General features: G+C 35.4%; 1 protein-coding gene across 3 annotated transcripts; it reads left to right on the top strand.

Annotated features, from left to right (window-relative positions):
- The first annotated feature begins 1,882 nt into the window (after positions 1–1,882).
- LOC106135872 (retinaldehyde-binding protein 1) lies at positions 1,883–18,686 on the top strand. Of its 3 annotated transcripts, none has more exons than XM_013336270.2 (7): positions 1,883–2,018; positions 13,626–13,746; positions 14,357–14,501; positions 16,150–16,371; positions 16,963–17,156; positions 17,779–17,895; positions 18,252–18,686. In XM_013336270.2, the coding sequence occupies exons 2-7, from the start codon at positions 13,636–13,638 to the stop codon at positions 18,492–18,494; spliced, it is 1,032 nt and encodes a 343-aa protein (XP_013191724.1). In that variant the 5' UTR covers positions 1,883–2,018; positions 13,626–13,635; the 3' UTR covers positions 18,495–18,686. The 3 variants fall into 3 exon arrangements, with proteins under 3 accessions (XP_013191724.1, XP_013191725.1, XP_060807192.1); XM_013336271.2 differs by lacking the exon at positions 1,883–2,018 and adding an exon at positions 10,313–10,550; XM_060951209.1 differs by lacking the exon at positions 1,883–2,018 and adding an exon at positions 13,179–13,294.
- The last annotated feature ends 1,198 nt before the right edge of the window (positions 18,687–19,884 follow it).

Raw genomic sequence — 19,884 nt, 5'->3', positions numbered from 1 at the left:
ATAGTTCGTAGAAATCGTATAAGGTGGAGTAGGTACTACTAATTTTTATTTCGAAAAATGAGCAAGCTAAAGACTAAAGTGAAGAGACTAAAATCGGAAAGCGGACCCCAGGTCTTAAAGTATATATTTTTTATTTTTATTATATACTAAAGCATTATGTTGGCAATATTTTTCCAAGATTGAGTTTTCAAGATTTATTGTAGACAAAAGTTGCGCCGATGGGCACCTGTTATTCGATACAGGTACCACATCTTTGCTGTATATCTAGAGCTATTGTTGTTTGATTAGTTGCCATTTATCTGCATGAATAACTATGTTATTTACATGTACAAGTATAGCAGGTAAGGCTGCAACCGCGAACACAAAGATGAGAGAGAGAGAGAGAGGAAAGAGTGTGGGGCTAGTGCCTGGGAAGGCCTATTTTCTTAATAAAATATTGATTTTGATAAAATGCGAGTTGTAATTGATCAAAGAAGTCGAACAAGCGAGTTTGTATGGGATTTTAGTGACATCACATAACTAGCATAGCAAGGGGAGTATACCTAGGTATAGTTAGACCACTTCTTACTGCAATTTTTTATTTTAGTTGAAGTAAAATTAAACATTCTATAAATTGTTGTTGGGTTTCCCGACCTCTTATAGGGTATTGTACCTGTCCATTTAAAGTTTTGATGAAGCAATGTAACCTTGATGATAATCATGTTATGTTTGTAAGGTTGCGAAAACCCGTTGATTCTATTACGTCTACGAAACGCGGCAAGAATTTTAATGTAAACTAACATTACAAAAGTTTCAAGATGAAGAGAGTTGTTGACCTTCATAGCGCAATAGATATCACGGTAATCTGTGGTCATTGGTCTTGGGTACAATTCCTAGAGGAATATTAATATACTGACTGAATAAATTAATGTCTACTAAAAACTTTACCGGGTCTTCGCGTCTGTAGGAAATCAGGGAGCTTTACCACCATATATGTCAAGTTTTTTAACTCTTACGGATTAGATAGAGTCAGAAGACACGAAATCATACATTTCCTTCTTTATGTAGTACCAGCTGCCACCAGGGATTTCGTTCCCGTGGGAATTTTGGGATTAAAAGTACTTCTATACCAGGCTCCAGTTTATATTCTACCTATGTACTAATCATAAAAATTTCAAAGGTAATTTAAAACGTGAAAAAGTAACAAACACACACACATCTTTACAAACTTTGGCATTTATATCATTAGTAGGAAGGATTAACATATTATTTTTGTGCGTACCAACTACCAATTTCACCTTGTCACTTTCTTTGCATAAAAACTTTCTTATTGTTAACATTTACCAACTTGGGCACTTCTCAGATCAAAACAATTGTTACCGCAGGTAATTAATTTTCGAATCTTTATAGGTACTTAATTAATATAATTTAGCTATATGACATGTAACGATGGAATAGTGTAAGTGATCTCAAGTTTGTAATCATTAGTAGGAAGGATAGAAGGTAAGTCTGGTACCTTGAAAATTAGGTACACGGTAAAGTTGAATGAGTCTAGCTAGCGCTGAATTGTACATAGGTGCCCAAGCATAATGTCAATTGTTTTAAATTCAAAAGCCAGAACAGTGCTTCTCATAAAAAATGCCAGTCTTTAATTCGGGTCAAAGAAAGTTAGAAAAACGGACGCAATGAGATCACAACCGGTTTCTCAGCCAATCAGATTGTATTTCATCAGCGCCATTTTCGAATTTACCACGTTTATTTTCAAACTTCTGAAAATGCCATTTTTTAAGCGCACTTCAGGTTAAGTATTCTATAGTTTAGAAAGCAAATGAAATTATACCGTAGTCTGGCTGAATTCTTAGGCGAACGTGTTTAGTCAGTCAGTTACTTTCCGTCAGTGTTAAATCGACACTCGGCGCGGTGGGTTCCGTCGCCGTCGTCCAATTATACGTAAAAAAGTGACGAGTTTAGTGTTAATAAAGTATTTAAGTGAAACCTTAAGTGGGATAAAACAAACAATTTGGAAATTATTATTATTGGTGAGTTTATATGATTACTTCAAAATTAAAATTGTTTAAATAATTGTAAGTTTGTGTCACGTTACACAGTTTGTATCTTTGTAAGTTCCTAAATTAGAGATTGATACTTAATTATTGAAATAATATTTTTTTTACATAGAACCAAATTTAATTATTAGCTTTGTAGTTTCAGCTTCTTTCTTTTGTATTCCTAAAAAAATATAGGTAATAGTACAATAATAACTTAGTAGGTTATTGAGTTTTCGATAAATCGATAATGTTGCAAGCGGTAATGAAATAATAAAAACTAATGACGCTTGTAAAATTAAATCAGGTTCCTTGGTAATCCACTTATATAATTACCTACTACATACTTCCGTTACTGAGTGACTGACTGACAGACAACGCACAGCTGGGTATAAAACTTGAAATGTGACATGTCTAGGTAGGTTCCTTAAAAGTTTTGGGGATGCACTAAGAGAGTTTAAAAGTTTAAAGTACTTTTCGTTTTACGCGGCGAAAATTAGAAACTAACAATCCTTGAATAATATTGTCACTGCTCCATAGAATTAATATTTCAAGGCGGGTATCACTTTGTTTACTCGATACTTTTACAGGTATTTCGAGAAAAGAACAAAAAGATTTATCACTTTATTTAAACTCTTATAATTTCCTATAACGAAAGAAGTATGTTAAAAACTTTCCAAGGTTTGCAACTTTTACAAAGGTTGCGTTGTGCTTGGACAATTTCGAAATTTTTACATCTCAACAAGTTTTTATGCAAACTTGAAACTTTTTCCTGGTTGAATGATCATGATTTTGGCCATGCGGTATATAGTCATTGATGGATAAAATTAAGACTTGCTTACCAGACAGGCTATATTTTACAGCTCATTTAAACAAAACTATGTAAAACTACAAAATATTTTAAAACTACCTAGCCCATATGAATCTGAATAATAAGGCTATATTGATATTCCTGTCACAAAACACGCAACCTCTGAATTTAATAACACATAACCAGAAGCTCTATGTACCTCATCAAGCAATTGCTTTACAAAAGACATGGACTCAATGAATTTAGCTTCCTTAAAAAAACCAAAATGATCGATACTTAGCTCATTCAAGCTTTCATTTCACTTTCGACAACGTCGCGTCTTCGTATGTTGATTTATAGCACGTGTGAATGTTGATGGCGACATACTTGTTGGAACAAAGGGAAGAGTTTGTGTAGTACCTAAGTATATTTGAATAGCTGTTGTCGCACGAGCTGATTTTATCAGTTCAAATCGAGAGGAAAAAAGAGGAGTAGCTGTCACAGGCTTTGTTCATCCATAAAAATATATTAAGCCGTACGATTCTGTCTTTTGCGGATAGAGCCAGAAGTCTCGAATCACGATCAGCTGTTGGTCCAATGATGGAATTGAGATTCAAATTTCAAATACTTAGTGACAAGTTGCTAGATCATCGCCTAAAAGAAAAATCTCAAGTTAATAAGCCTATACTTTAATTGGCTTTTACAATCTGCTTACAAACACTAGATGAATGTGTGCCTATATCTGTAGTCGCCTTTTACTTTAGCTAAAAAACCAGCGTGGAAACATCAACATCAAATCAGTAGCATAAAGGCAAATACCTAATTACCGTATGGACGCAAATTGTGCCAATACCAAACGAGTTAGTCGCATGCGAAGGACATTATTGTTAGAGTAATTTGATTATTAGATAATATACTTTAATTTTTTTAATTTTCGAATTTCGATTTCGTAATTTCAAAGAATTTTCTAGAAATAAAAGTAGCCTCCGTAACTCCTGAGGCTCATGATATATACTGCAGAGGTAAATTTTTCGATTTATTCATAATCCCTTTTACACTCTCGCGAGAACTCAAGAAATACGCGTTTTCGTTTCCTTCTCCCAAACGAAAAATACAAAACCTTTTCTCCTTAGGATATTAGCGCTTGTACCATCTTATATGGATTTAGCTAGCAACTTGTCACACTCTATCATTTTATAAATCTCAATTCATCTTCCAGTAAAGTGGCCTTTGAACGGTCTATTTAATGAGTATCCATAGATACTTTGTCACGTAATATCTTTAGGGTAGAATAGGGCCAACAGTCTCGAAAAACTGAGAGAAAAAAAAGAAAAAAAAATGAATATAGTGTGCGCTTGAAAGACATTAAAGACAAATAAAAGAAATGTTATTCCTTCGCTTATATTTCTGACGAATATACAATTTATTATTAAACTTTTCGACCTTTTGGTTTCACTGGGCGGGCCGACATGTCAACCGATTTTGGAGACAGTAGAAACTGGTCAAGCAGGAAACGAGTGGTTCGAGACCAAAACCCGTTTATAAAGCAGAGATTATAGATTATAGTTTACAACTTTGGCACAATAAATTTTATAAAGAGTCTATTAAGTATAAAGGAAAGAAAGTGCCGTGTGGTTCCCGGCACCAATACAAAAAAGAATAGGACCACTCCATCTCTTTCCCATGGATGTCGTAAAAGGCGACTATGGGATAGGCTTAAAAACTTGGCATTCCTTTTTAGACGATGGGCTAGCAACCTGTCGCTATTAGAATCTCAATTCTATCATTAAGCCAAATAGCTTAGTGGTAACGTGGCCATTCAGTCTTTTCAAGACTGTTGGCTCTGTCTACCCCGCAAGGGATATAGACGTGACCATATGTATGTATATGTATAAAGGAAATTAGGTAATTTCGTTTAATATACAAAGTAAATAAAGGTACTTTTGTACGTTGATATAAATAGCGCAGGCGACTACGTGTCCTAAAAAATAACAAAACACAATCGTATTGCACTCTGCGAGTATATTTCGGTTATGTCGTAAGTGGCCAGTGTTACGTGCAAGTAATTATATTTTTCTAAATATAAATTACACAAAGCACAGAACGTTGCGCCGGCAGCAGCCTCAATAGCTTGCATACTCTGTGATAAATTACATTTTATAGTCGTATGCGGCAAGAAGCAAAGCCATTTCTTGGACAGTCGGTCAGTCGGTAAACGGTGTACCGTTTATGTAATATTCCTGTTAGCGTAGCGGTTATGGGTAGGCGTATGTTGGGTAGACTGTAATGGCACGATTTCGTAAAGGCCTGTTATGGGCATTAAGATATTACACGTCGTACTATCTCGTCCTAATTTAGGTCATCTTAAGAATATTGACAGTATTTCTTGAAAATCGCGCAGTCAATACTACTGGAGAAAGCAATAAAAAAAATATCAGTAAAAATAACTTGCTAAACAAAAGACATCAACGATCACTTTTTTTTTTCATAAAATTATAGACTTAAAACATATATATTTGAAATAAGAAGTTTTGTGGAAGAAAGCTGATAATATTACAAATGGGATTTTTTTTATGAATATTTGCAGTTATCATATTGCGTAGTCATTGGAATAGCATTATAAGTTAAAATTTATAAAGATTTTATTTACGAGCTTGCATGAAGAGAGTTATGAATGTGGATGAAGCGAAGGAAATATGCAGAGATCGTAGCAGGTGGAAAGAGGTAGTCTCTGCCTACCCCTCCGGGAAAGAGGCGTGATTTTATGTATGTATGTATGTATTTTATTTGGATTAAGCCGCAGGCAACAGCTAGTTTTATCTTGAAGTGAACTAATCAAAGTTGCTGTAACTACTACTATATTCCAACATGCAAACACATGCACTCCTTTTTTGGACAGTTGCGCAAAAACATACTAGATACATCAAGTACAATGGATGCGGTGTAGAAGTGTGAAAGGCGTAATTATATATCGTTGAATGAGTTTCGCGGTTTTGAGGTATTATTTAGTTCAAATGTTACTTTTTTGTTTTGTTTCGCAAATGTTTCGTCAATCACGTCTCTAGTCTTTGATAGAATAAATCGTGAGTACACAATTTCTTTGTTTGTTTGAAATATCTTTATTGCATAGAAATTTATACAGTCACAAGAAAACATACATACATATCGTCACGTCTATATCTCTTGCGGGGTAGACAGAGCCAATAGTCTTGAAAAGACTGAATGGCCACGTTCAGCTATTTGGCTTAATGATAGAATTGAGATTCAAATAGTGACAGGTTACTAGCCCATCGCCTAAAAAAGAATCCCAAGTTTGAAAGCCTATCCCTTAGTCGCCTTTTACGACATCCATGGGAAAGAGATGGAGCGGTCCTATTCTTTTTTGTATTGGTGCCGGGAACCACACGGCACAAGAAAATATTATAAAATATTCTTTCTTCCTCCGGGCTATATAGCCACAGTTACATCCTCACCACTATGGAGAGGAGCCCGGGGGTATGCCTTTGACCATGGATCCTGGATTGGGTGAGACAGATTTTTACACGAAGCGACTCCCATCTGACCTCCGCAACCTTTGCAATGGAACCTAAACACAGATTGAATCATGGTAACACACAACACAACACACACCCAGTTGCCTGAATGTTATCTTTCACCGCAAAAGCATTGGCTAGTATTCAAACTTACATTAGTTTCATAACTTCGAAAATATTCATCATTGGTGGAATTTGAACCTGTGCCTTTCTGCTCATCACGTATTTGAACCACTTTACCAAGACGTCAAAAACCATTCTAGATTCCGCATTAGCAGCTACAGTAATGTCGGAGTCATCTTAAGACGTTCCCGGCACGCAGTGAAAGTCATGATCAGCCGAGCAGAATGGGGGCGGGTGAGTCATACCGTTAAGAGGATGCAATCTGCCGATCTTGGCTATTATGGACCATTACAGAATTAAACATTATTTTAGAACGTACTGGTTTGAAACTCTGGCCATGTACCAAGACGTTTTCCACTCAGCGCACCAATGATACATACATATGGTCACGTTTAAATCCGTTGCGGGGCAGACAGAGCCAACAGTCTTGAAAATACTGAAAGGCCACGTTCAGCTTTTTGGCTTGATGATAGAATTGAGATTCAAATAGTGACAGGTTGCTAGACCATCGCCTAAAAGAAGAATCCCAAGTTTATAAGCCTATCCCTTAGTCGCCTTTTACGACATCCATGGGAAAGAGAAGTAGTGGTCCTATTCTTTATTTGGCACATGAACGCACTAACATTATTAAAATACATAATTAACGCACCTATAATCATGATCCTGAACTTAGAAAGTCGGGTTTTTACATGAAACGATTTCCGTTTAACCTCCGCAACCTTTGCAAAGCTTCCACAGCTTTGACTGATGCTATAATACATATATAATCGATTTTAAAATTCAAACAAACCTAAGGCCCGGCCGTAAACGCATGTCGTTAACAATATTATTGCTTATTCTAATCCAAATAGGGATCAAATAAACAATAAAACAATACATGATTACGAACTTTAACATTTATAGAAACGACGTCATTTGTAGTAGTTCATTTACTTACTAAATACAAAAAGTAATTAGTATTTGTTAAGTCAGTAAGTAAATGCTTTATTGTTTACTAAAGGAGTACATTACAACATATTACATTACAGGAGTACATTAAAACAGTAGTACAGTACAAAGGCGGGCTTATCCCTAAGTGGGATCTTAAGCCAACCTGACAATAAGATGATCGCATACAAAATTGAGGCAAGGGTTATTTTATTCCATTTATAAATTGAATACATACAATACAATAAAAACCTACGTACAAGCTACACTTTAATGTTACACAAACCAAATAAGGGTTAGCTGAACATAAGAACTAACAGCCGCTTCAATTAATTAAGTTTTTACGAAAGAAATGCTTTATTAGTAAAATTAAAATAGTTAAACAAGTTAGGTAGGTCTTGGTTATTAGTAAGGTAGTAATAATTGTTAATTAGGTATGTAATAATTGAGGTGGATAAACTTTCTCTCTTTCTCTCCTCACTTTAATTGTTCCCATATTTACATTACATTTATAGTATTAAAGGCCGAAGAGATCCTCGCGATAACTAATTTTCTGATGATATGAGTGTCAATGATTTTAAAATTGGACATGATGGAAAGTAAAGTATCGGAAAGACTTTAAAGTATTGGGAATTCCTAGTCGCAAAGAAAACACGTTTATCACTCATACTTAGTTGAAATATTGTATTATTCAAGCATACAAAAGACATCAACGACAATATTGCAAATGTTCTTTTTATATTGTTTTAAATAAAAAAAGTGTCACCTTCAGATTTCCCTGTGACCGTAAATAATTTTCACATAACCTACGTGCGATATGAATTAGATGGATTTTAAGGAAATTTCGCCTAAGTGGACATTTTTAAAAGAAAATAAAATTTTAAAACACCTGCGGTCTGTGGCACTTTAAAATACTAGCCTTTCAGTCTTTTTAAAGACTGTTCACTCTGTCTACTCCGTAAGAGATAAAGACGTGATATATATGTAAAACGGGCCGTGCCCTGCCGATGGAAATGAGGTTTACCAAAGACACGTTCACACGATGCACAGCACTTATTATAAAAAAAACAATAAAAAGCGTTTGTAAAGCAATAACTCAGATATGATCTAATCCGGATCCGTATACACACCCTTATGTAACCATTACGTACATTCTAGAAAATATGTATACTTAGAAAAATTAACCGTAATTCATACGATTTCAACGGAACGGTGTAATTTTAAAAGTAGATGGCTGTTGAGATTTGCAATCATGGAGTAACTTTTCCAATACAATAACTACCTACATAATAGTGGTTCATATCTGACGGGGCGGTAACAAAATGCGTCAATCACATTCATAGATAATGTTGCTAAATCTAAAATCACCTACTTAGTATATCTCCCTTTTCACAGGCCATCTTAAAATACAGTGGAATTCTTATTTTGATTGTTGTTTTTCTCAGCTCTCCCATTAGATAAGGCTTGGCCAATAATATCACTGAAATCTGGACATTATCAAGAACACAATAACATTAAAGTATTCAATTAACACCATACTTTCCGCGGTGAGTCCCAAACATTTTCACCTTTACAGTTGTATTAATGGAAGATCCAAAAGACCCGCGTTCAGTACTTCAGCGTTCAGATTTATTAAAACTCCTCCCTTAACCCATAGGTCTACCAACCTTTCGGTTACCTGAATCACTGAAGTAGTGCGCTGCTTTCTCGAACAGCGCACCCTTATAACTTCCTACAAAATATTTTAAATTCTGTATTACGCAACTCCTCTTGAAGACAGATAACATACACGTAATACTCTTCTCTCTTTTTTTAAACTAAGTATTTATCATACGTCTTTGCATCCCTGCTTCAGAGATTAGTCAATTTTATGAAATCCACCTCGTAAGTTCAAGTAAAATTACTTTGTGTAATCTCATACGATAACGGGAAAACCTTTACAAAAACACAACAGTTTGCAGGTAATGATGTCATAAATGTTACAGATACGGCAATAACTCAGTTTGCCGCGTTTTGTTCGGTTATTTAAGTACCTATTAATACTCATGTGTGACTAATTTCCTTTAAATAGGTACATAATAAAGATTAAACTTTTGTGTAGTAAGAATATAGGTACGTAATTGCTTCATAAAAGAGCCGCAGATTGTATCCATGAATAGTGTTCTGTATACACACACACACACATATAACGTGTTTATCCTTTACGGGGTATACAGAGTTATTAGTCACAATGACATGCTTAGCAAAGGCTTTGCTTGATTTATGGCATTGAGATTAAGATATTTCACTATCTAGTAATAAGTTGCTAGATTACCGTATAAAAGTTTACAATCTATGCAATAAGGTACACACTTTAATTTTTTGGCTTTTTCTTCGCGTACAAACCAGCATGTAAGCATTCTTAATTTTAAATGAGACTCTTAGATGTAAAAGCAAAGTTATGATCAAAAGTTATAGGGCTAGCAACCTGTCACTATTTGAATCTCAATTCTATCATTAAGTCAAGCAGTCGAACGTGGCCTATCAGTCTTTTCAAGACTGTTGGCTCTGTCTACCCCGCAAGGGATATAAACGTGACAATGACTATATATATGTATGTAAGTTACATGAATAGAATAGAATAGAATATTTATTTGCTTTTGACTAGGGTGTCACAGTTATAGGTGCATCACAATCTTAGAAGACCGCATATAGATTTTCACTCTTTTATCTAAGTAGGTATACCAGTTGCGCCCTCCTCAGCAGTGCTTCGGAGCCCGGGGTCCCCATTCGACTTTATTATTTTCACTTTTTCCAGTTTTAAATCCACATATACATTAAATGCACCCGAAATGCATTTACTTGCAACTATGTCGCAATATTTCGGGAAGTAACGGTGTGTGGGGGCATCGACCGACAGTCGATTCTGGCTCAGGCGCATCGTGGGACGTGCCCAGTTCCCTGATTTTCCAGCGTTCCAAATTAAAAAAAATATATTTAGTGGCAAATGATTCTTCTTAGTGCTCAGGCGCATCTTGGGACGTGCGTGCCCTCTTCAACCTAAATAGTTCAGTGTTCCAAATTTAAATTATTTTATTACTATTGTGTAAGTGGCCAGTAACTCTTCGTGAGGAAAATTATGATGTTTAAGCATAAACCAGTAATTTGAAATGTGTAAGTACCTCATGTATTTAACTGTAACTAGGTTTAGCCCACGACTTTGTAAGCTCAGTTGCTTATCCTATGGGAACATTATTTTTCAATGTTGAATATACCCAGGTACTTTTTAGTGTATTTCAAAATAGTCCATGTCTTTCATAGGGCTCTGAAGTATGTGTGTGCGAATTTCGAAAGTAAATGAAGACTGAAGAGCTACCAAACATTTTAGTTGGGATGTTGAGGTAAAATTATGTCTTGTAAGTACATAAGTTTGTGTTGTGAATACGTACCAAACCGTTAATGTTCTAATAGAATAAACACGTAGGTAATCTTTACTAGTCCAAAGACGATATTATAACTCAGTTTAAGAATCTAATAACAATAAATAGTTCAAACAAACAATGACAAGTTAAGCGCATGAAATAACGTTCATAGACTTCAAATGGATTACAATCATGTTATTGTTTACAATTGTTATAAAGGTGCCTTCACACCATAGTACTGCTTAGGCTGCTAAAATGCTAAACCACGCAAACCATGTTCTGTGGATCGAAGCATAAATAAAGCCTCCGATTCAACATCATCGGGGTCGTGGTTTCCCAGGTATAACATCCAGGGTGGCGAAAGATCTTCCATTTGTGTCTTGACATAGGTTTCAGTTACCTCTACCCTCTTCTACTTACTTGAGAGGACATTAGTTCCCCTAGATAAGGAGCCTGGGATTCGCCTGTATGACTATGATCCACTAGTTAATTACACCAAGCTAATTACCATAAAACCTCCTTAAAATATTTAACAGGAGTAGGTACATAACCTAGATTGGATTGAATGATACAACGACGATAAAAACTTGTGACAGATTACAACCGTAACAGCATCTCCGCCACTGAACAGCAAATAAAAACAAGAAACACTAATATTTTATAATTTCCTGTACATAGGTACATGCAATGTTCGGTTAGAAAGAACGGAAGCAAAATAATTTAGTCTGTATTAAAATGGTTCAATAGAAAGCTATCAAGTGAAAGTTTTTGAAGGTCACGGCTTAGCAGAGCATAGAGACGTTGGTGTCTTAAAACCATTTAGGCAGTACCTATACGAATTTGATAAGTGAATTCCATCCATCATCATAATCCTCTTGACGTTAGTACCGAATGCGTTTTGAATCCCGGGGTAATACACTAAAGGCATGAAAGTAATAAATTATATTTCTTTATTCTTTCATAATATTTCTGTAAGTCCGATTTCTCTGCTACAGACTGTTTTTGGTGAGAGAAAGGAATTAAAGGACAATCCGAAGGCATGGTCTCTAGTATTTATTGTTGTGTGGTTCGCGGCACTAATATAAAAAAGAATAGGATCACTCCATCTCTTTCTCGTGAATGTCGTAAAAGGCGACTAAGGGATAGGCTTACAAACTTGGGATTATTTTTTAGGCGATGGGCTAGCAACCTGTAACTATTTGAATCTCAATTCTATCATTAAGCCAAATAGCTAAACGTGGCCATTCAGTCTTTTCAAGACTGTTGGCTCTGTCTACCACGCAAGGGATATAGATGTGACCATACGTATGTATGTATGTATGGTCTCTAGTAGGTACGCGAGTGACGCCCCGAATCTAACATTAGTCAAAAAAATTAATATACTATTTAAAAATTCTAGTGAAAGAGATTGCCTGAACTCATGAACGATTTAAATTTGCTGTCAATTTATTTATTTCACCGTCACTAGCCTCCTTTCAAATTCAGTTTCTAAGTAGCTTTTTGCATAAAACATTTCGCAGAAATCACCGCATAATGGAACTCATTTTCGACGTTTTTCGCGACTTTCCAATCGCGGGTCAGCCTTACACAAAACTGTAGGTCGAATTGTTTTTGAATAGATTTTGCACACAATTGTTTGTGTGTTTCTAATATCTTAATTGTATATACGAAAGAACACAAAAATACAGTAAATTTGTAAAACAAAATATATTAAGGCGGGGTGGGGTTATTCCATTTAGGGATCCCTTCCAGTCAACTTGAATAGGACAGAAGTACGTACAAATCCTTATTCTATATAATCCTACATACATAACGTACATACAATTATATATAACCTATAAATATGTTTTGATCAGTTTTGAGTTTCATGACTGTGACTTGGGCATACTACAGATTTATTACTTAAGAACTTCAAAATCTATGGTAAGATAAGTAGATAGGTATATATCGAACACCTAAAAGTCAACTGGCATATATAGAATGCCTTTGAAATCAATTAGAATCCTATTAATTTTAGACTTGGAAATCAATGAATTCAATTATATGATGATTTCCACATGTAGGAAAAGCTTAAAACATCACACACTTTATCAAAGAACCTTTAAAACAGATAAACGTTATTACGTTATTTAGGTTATATCCATACTTTATATGAGTGCAAAATCTATTTTATAATCTAAATTAGGGTAACCAAACAACGAATCTAAAACAGTGAACCAAAAAGATTCAAGTAATCAATATTCAGATCGTTATATAACACGACAAAGCAGGTTGATTTTGAGTCAATATTAGCCTTACGTTGTGTGTTGCCAGTCAATAAACCATGTGGCGATATTAAACTGGTTTTTTGGTCATTTGCATATAATTTAGGCGATTGGCTAGCAACCTGTCACTATCTGAAGCTGAACCCATCTCAACTCAAACTCAAAATATATAATCCATTCAGCTGAACGCGGTCTTCAGGTCTTTTCGAGACTGTTGACTCCTGTCTGAATCGTAAGTCGTGATTAATGGTTTATAGTAAGCCAATTTTTATAGCTTCTTCGTTTTGTATTTTTAATAGGAAAACTTGTGTAGTAGGCTTTACCAAATCTATCATAAATTAGTACTTAGTTATATTTGTGACATACTTTTTCAGAGACAACATTTTCCACTTGCCATGATCTCTGCTTCTTCTTTCACTTCATTTACATTGTTACGAGCTCATCGGTTCACATAATACTCTTGACCTGACTTATATTTGTTTAATTTAATCACAATAGTTTTTATTAATATTTTTATAACTGCTATGAGTATAGTTTTTAAAATAAAGTTTAATTCTTTACAGATAATTCAAAATGGCGACATCTGTACTCCAGCCCGGCGAAGAGGTGCTCCAACATGAACCCAAATCGGACTTGGACTCCAGAGTGTCTGAAGATGAGAGGCGCCAAATCCTAGAAGCCAAGGTTTGAATCACCTCTATATTGAAGTGTGTGGTTACGGGTTTATATGTACAAAAAGCGACTACCACTTGAAATCCTCACCTCAGTCCGGAGGCCCTGACGCACCCTAGGTTCCTCTTCAGAGAGGAGAGGATGTAATAGGCAATAACGTCAGATTTCGTCCGGATTTCTAAAAGTTGCTACCAATATCTTTATCTATCTTGTTTTTCTTTCTCCTGGCGTTTATTCTAGTTTCAATGTCTAGCATCGTAACCATTTTTGAAAAGAAGCACGTGGGGCACTTTTTGACCACGACCTTGGATTGGGTAAGTCTGGTTTTTAAAACAAACCGACTCTCAACTTCCGTAACCTTTGCAGGTGAACCTATCCCATAATGGATCATAGTTTGACAGTCAGTTGCCTGAATGTGCAGGTTTAATAGTTATGAACATAGCTCAGAAAAATAGTTATTTGTACATGGCCTTGGTGGGATTTGAACCCGTGGCTCCATATGCTTATCAAGCACTTTTAAACCAATATTAGATATTCGACCCACGACGCTTAAGGTGGCGTACAGCTTCTTATTTATAAAAAAATAAATAAAAAATCCATCCAGATGAAAAACTTATTTTAGGAACGCGAAACTGGAGAGTTGCCACAGGAATTGCGGGAGAGAGCCAGAAGAGAGCTGAGAGAGGAGCCCGGGCTGAGAGACCAGGCGCTGGCGCAGTTAAGACATTTCATTGAGAAGCACCCGGCTATTCGGAAGTGTAGAACTGGTGAGTGGAACCTATTCATTTAACTGCATACATACATATAATCATATCTTTATTATCTCTTACCAGTTAGACAGAGGCAATAGTCTCGAAAAGATACGCCACGCTCAGTGGATTCAAATAATGACAGGTTGCTAGGTGATTCGCCTACAAGAAGAATCCCAAGTTTTTATGAACTTATCCTCTAGTCGCTTTTTGATGCGATGGAGTAAACTAATCTTAAATTCCGGCAACCGCACATTGATTTTAATAAAATACGACATACCTGGGCTTACTCATGTATACTTAAAACAATGACCACGAAAGTCTTACCGTGGGAAACGTTATTGTTCTATTCGTGTACCTTTATTATTTATTTTTTCACTTCCTTTAGAATTTTTAATATGGTACTAACTTGATCTCACTCACACGCAACGCCATAGTTCCCTCAATACGTGAGGCAATTGGCAATTTCATCACGACCGCATGCGAGACAAGTGGAACGCGACCTTACGTGATAGACTCGACACTATTTGTTGCTTCGTCCTTCTAGTAAATTACACTTCAGTCAAATTGTAGACTTTTTACTTGCTTTTTAATTAGTTTTACAAAAATACAGCTTAACTTATTATTAAACAATTTGGAAAAAACAAAACATGCCACCCCAGATTGTAACGATGTCCCATTACAATGACGGCATTATCTCGGGGAATAGCAATAGATAGCCTTTAAACCAGGGTCCTTAGTTTAGGTACTTATTTATTTTGAGGATGACTATAAAAACATTGTAATTCGTATTTTATTTACATATACAAGAAGCTCCCTCTACTGATTAAGATGCCTTAGATAGGTATACCTACTATAGACGGCATAACATGATTATTGAGATGAATGCAAATGCGTAATTCTATAGAGCCTATTAAACTTTTTTATTTCTTAAAATAAACAAGCGAGATTTATATAATCTCTCCCTGCATCTCCTAGTATCTATACAGAAACCTTTCTTATAGTGGAAACCAGTATACTACTTGAAAAGCTGGTAGGCTCGACCTGATGACCTAAGATCGACCGGTTTGACGCGGAAATTTGAACGAGTGTCGCAACTTTTGTGAGCTTAACTGAGTCACTTAAACTAATTACCTATTATTAACATTAGGTAAACACGCTTATAATATTTTCTACTGATTGCGTTATTACAAAATAGGCTATGGTATGAGTGCTTGGACTGGAGTGTTGAAGTCGGTAAGAACAAGAAGATTATTTTAAGGGCCTAATGCAATAGCGTTTTTGAGATTTGAATAAATGAATGAATGTTTATTTATAGTAGAACCATTGATCTAGGATAGATGGACACGTACTTAGGTATCTATATTATTCGTACCTAAAGTACTTAGTATCTCATAATACTAGGAAATACCCTATTCGGTCTAGTTTTAACTGTTTCATTTTAAGTTTTTACCCTTTACGGCGTTACCAAAGAGGATGTATAATCACTATGTTGGCGTTAACATGTTTGGCAAAAGAAAAGAACAATCCCAATCCCAATTTATACACCTTTTATCAATAGGTTGCTTATTAAATTTGTCTTCTGAGAACACTCCTTTTCCGGCCTCGTAAATATTGTACAAAGACAACGTCTGATAGTCTGTTTAATATTTGTTTCTTTTTACAGACGCGCCGTTTCTCTTGCGATTTCTGCGTACGAAGAAGTTCTCCATACCCCAAGCTTGTTCCATGCTCGAGAGGTACCTCACGATACGGCAGATGTACCCTCAGTGGTTCCAGAAATTGGATCCGCTTGACCCTAAGATAGCAGCTGTTATAGACGCCGGGTACTTAGTCCCGCTGCCGAAGAGAGATGCCGAGGGAAGACGGGTGGTGTTGTCTTGTATGGGTAAGTCTTGTTTTTTTAATGATTTAGATTTAATTGTGTATGATTATTATGTTCTTGAGAAAATGTATGTTGTGTTTCCATAACACAACATAAATTTTTTAAGCTAAGTTTAACCAGCGCACACTTGGATCTTTTACGTCTTTGGCAGAATCCTACCCTCGTAATATAACTATTACGAGGGTAGGATTCTGCCAAAGACGTAAAAGCTGATTTCAGACTGACTACACGCGTTTGGAACGCGTTATTCAACGGCGCGTCTTGCCGGCATCAATCTTAAACCAGCCTGAGGACGTCACTGGCAAATGACAGGAATAAGATGATGACGTTAATTCTCTTGCAGTGGAAAGTAGTGGAAACTAAAGACGGCGATGACGAGCCCTTCAAGCCGTTTCGAATTCAGACGATCCTGACTATTAAAGACAAATTTTTGGAAGTTCCTTCTGCCCACGTAGCACTGCCCCGCCCCACACAACTGTCCCGTTTCACGTCATAACAAAAAGCGGAGCGTTAAAAACGGCGTCGCGCGTGCTGCTGCCATTGAAAACTTATTTTAGACTATCCCGCCAGACTAATCCATGACTACTTTTTCAGGCCGCTTCGACCCCCACCTGTACGACAACTGCGTGATGGCGCGCGTTCACTCCATGATCGTGGAACTTTTGCTTGACGAGCCCCGCTCTCAGTTACTGGGCTACAGCCACGTGAACGACGAAGCTGGTATGCAGATGCCGCACGTCAGTCTGTGGTCCCTCACTGATGTGAGAATCATGTTGAATTGCATACAGGTGTGTTGACTTTTTATTTGCACAAAATATTGTTAATTAGAAATAACAATATTCAAGTTATAGGTATCTTTTATTTTGCTTGGATAACTTTACCGTTAAGGTAAAACATAACCAACTACATTAAAAGATTTTGTAGGTGGTGGTATTTTATGTACCAAAATTTTCAAATAAATTTAAACATAGGTAGGTGCCGTCTGGTTACTGGCTCTTTAAAATAGGAACACTACATATCTTACAATTGAATGTCATAAATGCGACTGAGAGAAAAGTTTATAAAGGAAGGATCCCATTCCTGTAGGCAATGGGCTAGAAAGCTGTCACTTTTTGAATCTCAATTCATCATTAGGCCATACAGCTGAACGTGTCCTTTCAGTTTTTCCAAGGCTGTTGGCTCTGTCTGTTCCCAAGGAATATTCTACTTCAATACGTATTGCATACATTATTTCAAATGTTGAAAAAATATACTCAGTCACAATTTTTCGTGATGGACAGACAATAAAAAAGCCCGACTATGTCCAGCTATAGCTGAGCTCCTGAAAATAAACTTAAAAATAATCTGTAAAAAAAAGTTATCTTTTCCTTTTCTAATTGAAATCAACACTAATCCAATATTTTATTTCAGAATTCAACGCCAATGCGTCATAAGCGGACTCACTTCGTGAATATACCCAATTATGGAATAAAATTTTTTGAGTTTGCTGTATCTCTGTTGAGTGATAAACTAAAGGACCGTGTAATGGTATGTATAAAGATTAAACATTAAATAAATTAAGGTAATTAAACAAGAACAAAGGTTATTTTTTTGAATACAATGCATTAGGGTAATGCATTAGGGTAATGCATTGTATTCAAAAAAATTAAATTTACCCGCAGTTTTTAATCCAACCAATCCTAGTAAAACATTGTGAAGTTATGACCAACATAACCAAACGCAACCAACTTAAGTATGAGCTTAGCCACCAACCAAATATTTAAAGAAGGAAGCTTATTCACGAACATCATAAATAGTACGGGCTATTCACTAATGTTGACATAACAGATCATGTTCAAAAACATTTTTTTTTAATATATAACACATACTCTTGTTTGTTACAGTTCCATCGCACAGCCGAGGACCTCACAAAGCATGTTGATCCAGCTATACTTCCAAAGGAGTATGGCGGAACAGTGCCATTAAAAGACATGATCGAGGAATTGAAACGAAAGCTTTTAAAACACAGAGAAGCTCTTTTAGCTTTAGATGATATGTGTATCGATCTTTATGCGCTAGGAAAGAATGACCTCACTCAAGATATACATTCAACAGCCGGATCTTTCCGAAAACTTGAATTAGATTAAAATTTAGATTCGTTGTAAAATCTTATAAATATGTTTTAAAAATTTATGCATTAAAAGATGTGATTGAATTAAATATTATATAATAAAGATTTTTACGATGAGATTTCATAATTTGTAAAATTTTCAGGCAGGCCTTATTCTCACCTAATTTGAGAAAAAAAAACAAATACTTTATTTTAAGATATTAGCGTTTAGCGTAGCTGTCGGTTGCTTGAAAATTTAGTTTTATGATAATCTTGATAAACGTTGCTTGTTATTCCAATTATTTTCTTAATTTTATCTAAATGGTACAATAAAACAGCTAGGTACATTAACACAAGTTACAAAATATTGTAAGTGATGATATTGTGGTTATCTGAGTTGTACATTTATTTATGAATATCTATCTCAGGATAAAAAACAGAAAATAAATTGTCAATGTTTCAAAATGAATCAAGTCGATCTCAAATAATAAAACTTAGTAATAAAAGAATTATAATTATTCTCAACTCCACACTTTCTTGATCATTTCACAGTTTTCACACCACTAATATTCTTTTATGTGATATTTCTGCAACTTCTTTAATTAAGAAACTAGTGAGCTAGTAGCAGCCGTTGGTGGTGTTATGTTACCTTCATAACTGGTTGTTACATCGACATGAATTTTCTTCATAATATTTTTTATTCTTGCACTACTTAAATTAATGTTCTAAGTTGTACTGTTAAGCTTAAAAACATAACAACTGTCTTTGTCTGTTTATTTTGTTCTATGATTTATTGGTGGGAAATAATGGCATAAATGTAAGATATTTCAAATATAATGGTCTGCTTGGGGTTTAATTATTGTAAGTTTTATTGTTGTAAGACTACGAAAATAAAGTTATTGCGTATTAGGTATACTCTGATGTTTTATTGATTTTAATAAAATATTTTTGCTGCAGTAGGTGAACGTGCTTAATTCTTTAGTGTCCTCTTACACATGGTACAGAAATGAATTTATCTTAATTTCGCGCGACATAAAATATAAAGAGTAAAAAAAAAACGCGTCAAGACATATTGAGGTTAACGTTGCCGGATACACAACATCTCGAGTGTATTGGACGCTCAGCCGTGCTTGGCGTATTGTATTCACGAACAATAATAAAGTATATGCCCTCCCTTTCTCTAATTCTGAGGTTAACCGAAATACAAAGAGAAAACAAGGTATTCCTGAAAAACCAGGCATATAAGACGGAAACATTTCTTAAATTTTAAATATTAAACATACATTAAAGTGAGAACAGACATTAAAAAAGATAAACTCGGATAATAATTGTAAGACAATAACGACTTTCTGTCCTCTGGATTAACATAAAATGAACGTTCGTGGATAGCTACAATAAATGATGCTTTCACTGCACGGATACAAGGC

The sequence above is a fragment of the Amyelois transitella genome, chromosome 24 (assembly GCF_032362555.1).
Source record: "Amyelois transitella isolate CPQ chromosome 24, ilAmyTran1.1, whole genome shotgun sequence".
NCBI lineage: Eukaryota > Metazoa > Arthropoda > Insecta > Lepidoptera > Pyralidae > Amyelois > Amyelois transitella.
Note: the sequence above shows the minus strand (reverse complement) of the source record. Positions and strands in the feature narration are given on the sequence as shown.

What these genes read in the sequence shown, in the direction of transcription:
- LOC106135872 (XM_013336270.2), top strand. Translation starts at nt 13,636, where the DNA reads ATGGCGACATCTGTACTCCAGCCCGGCGAAGAGGTGCTCCAACATGAA. An exon ending in GGTGGTGTTGTCTTGTATGG is followed by an intron (nt 16,372 to 16,962) that starts GTAAGTCTTGTT and finishes CTACTTTTTCAG; the next exon opens with GCCGCTTCGACCCCCACCTG. An exon ending in AACTAAAGGACCGTGTAATG is followed by an intron (nt 17,896 to 18,251) that starts GTATGTATAAAG and finishes TGTTTGTTACAG; the next exon opens with TTCCATCGCACAGCCGAGGA.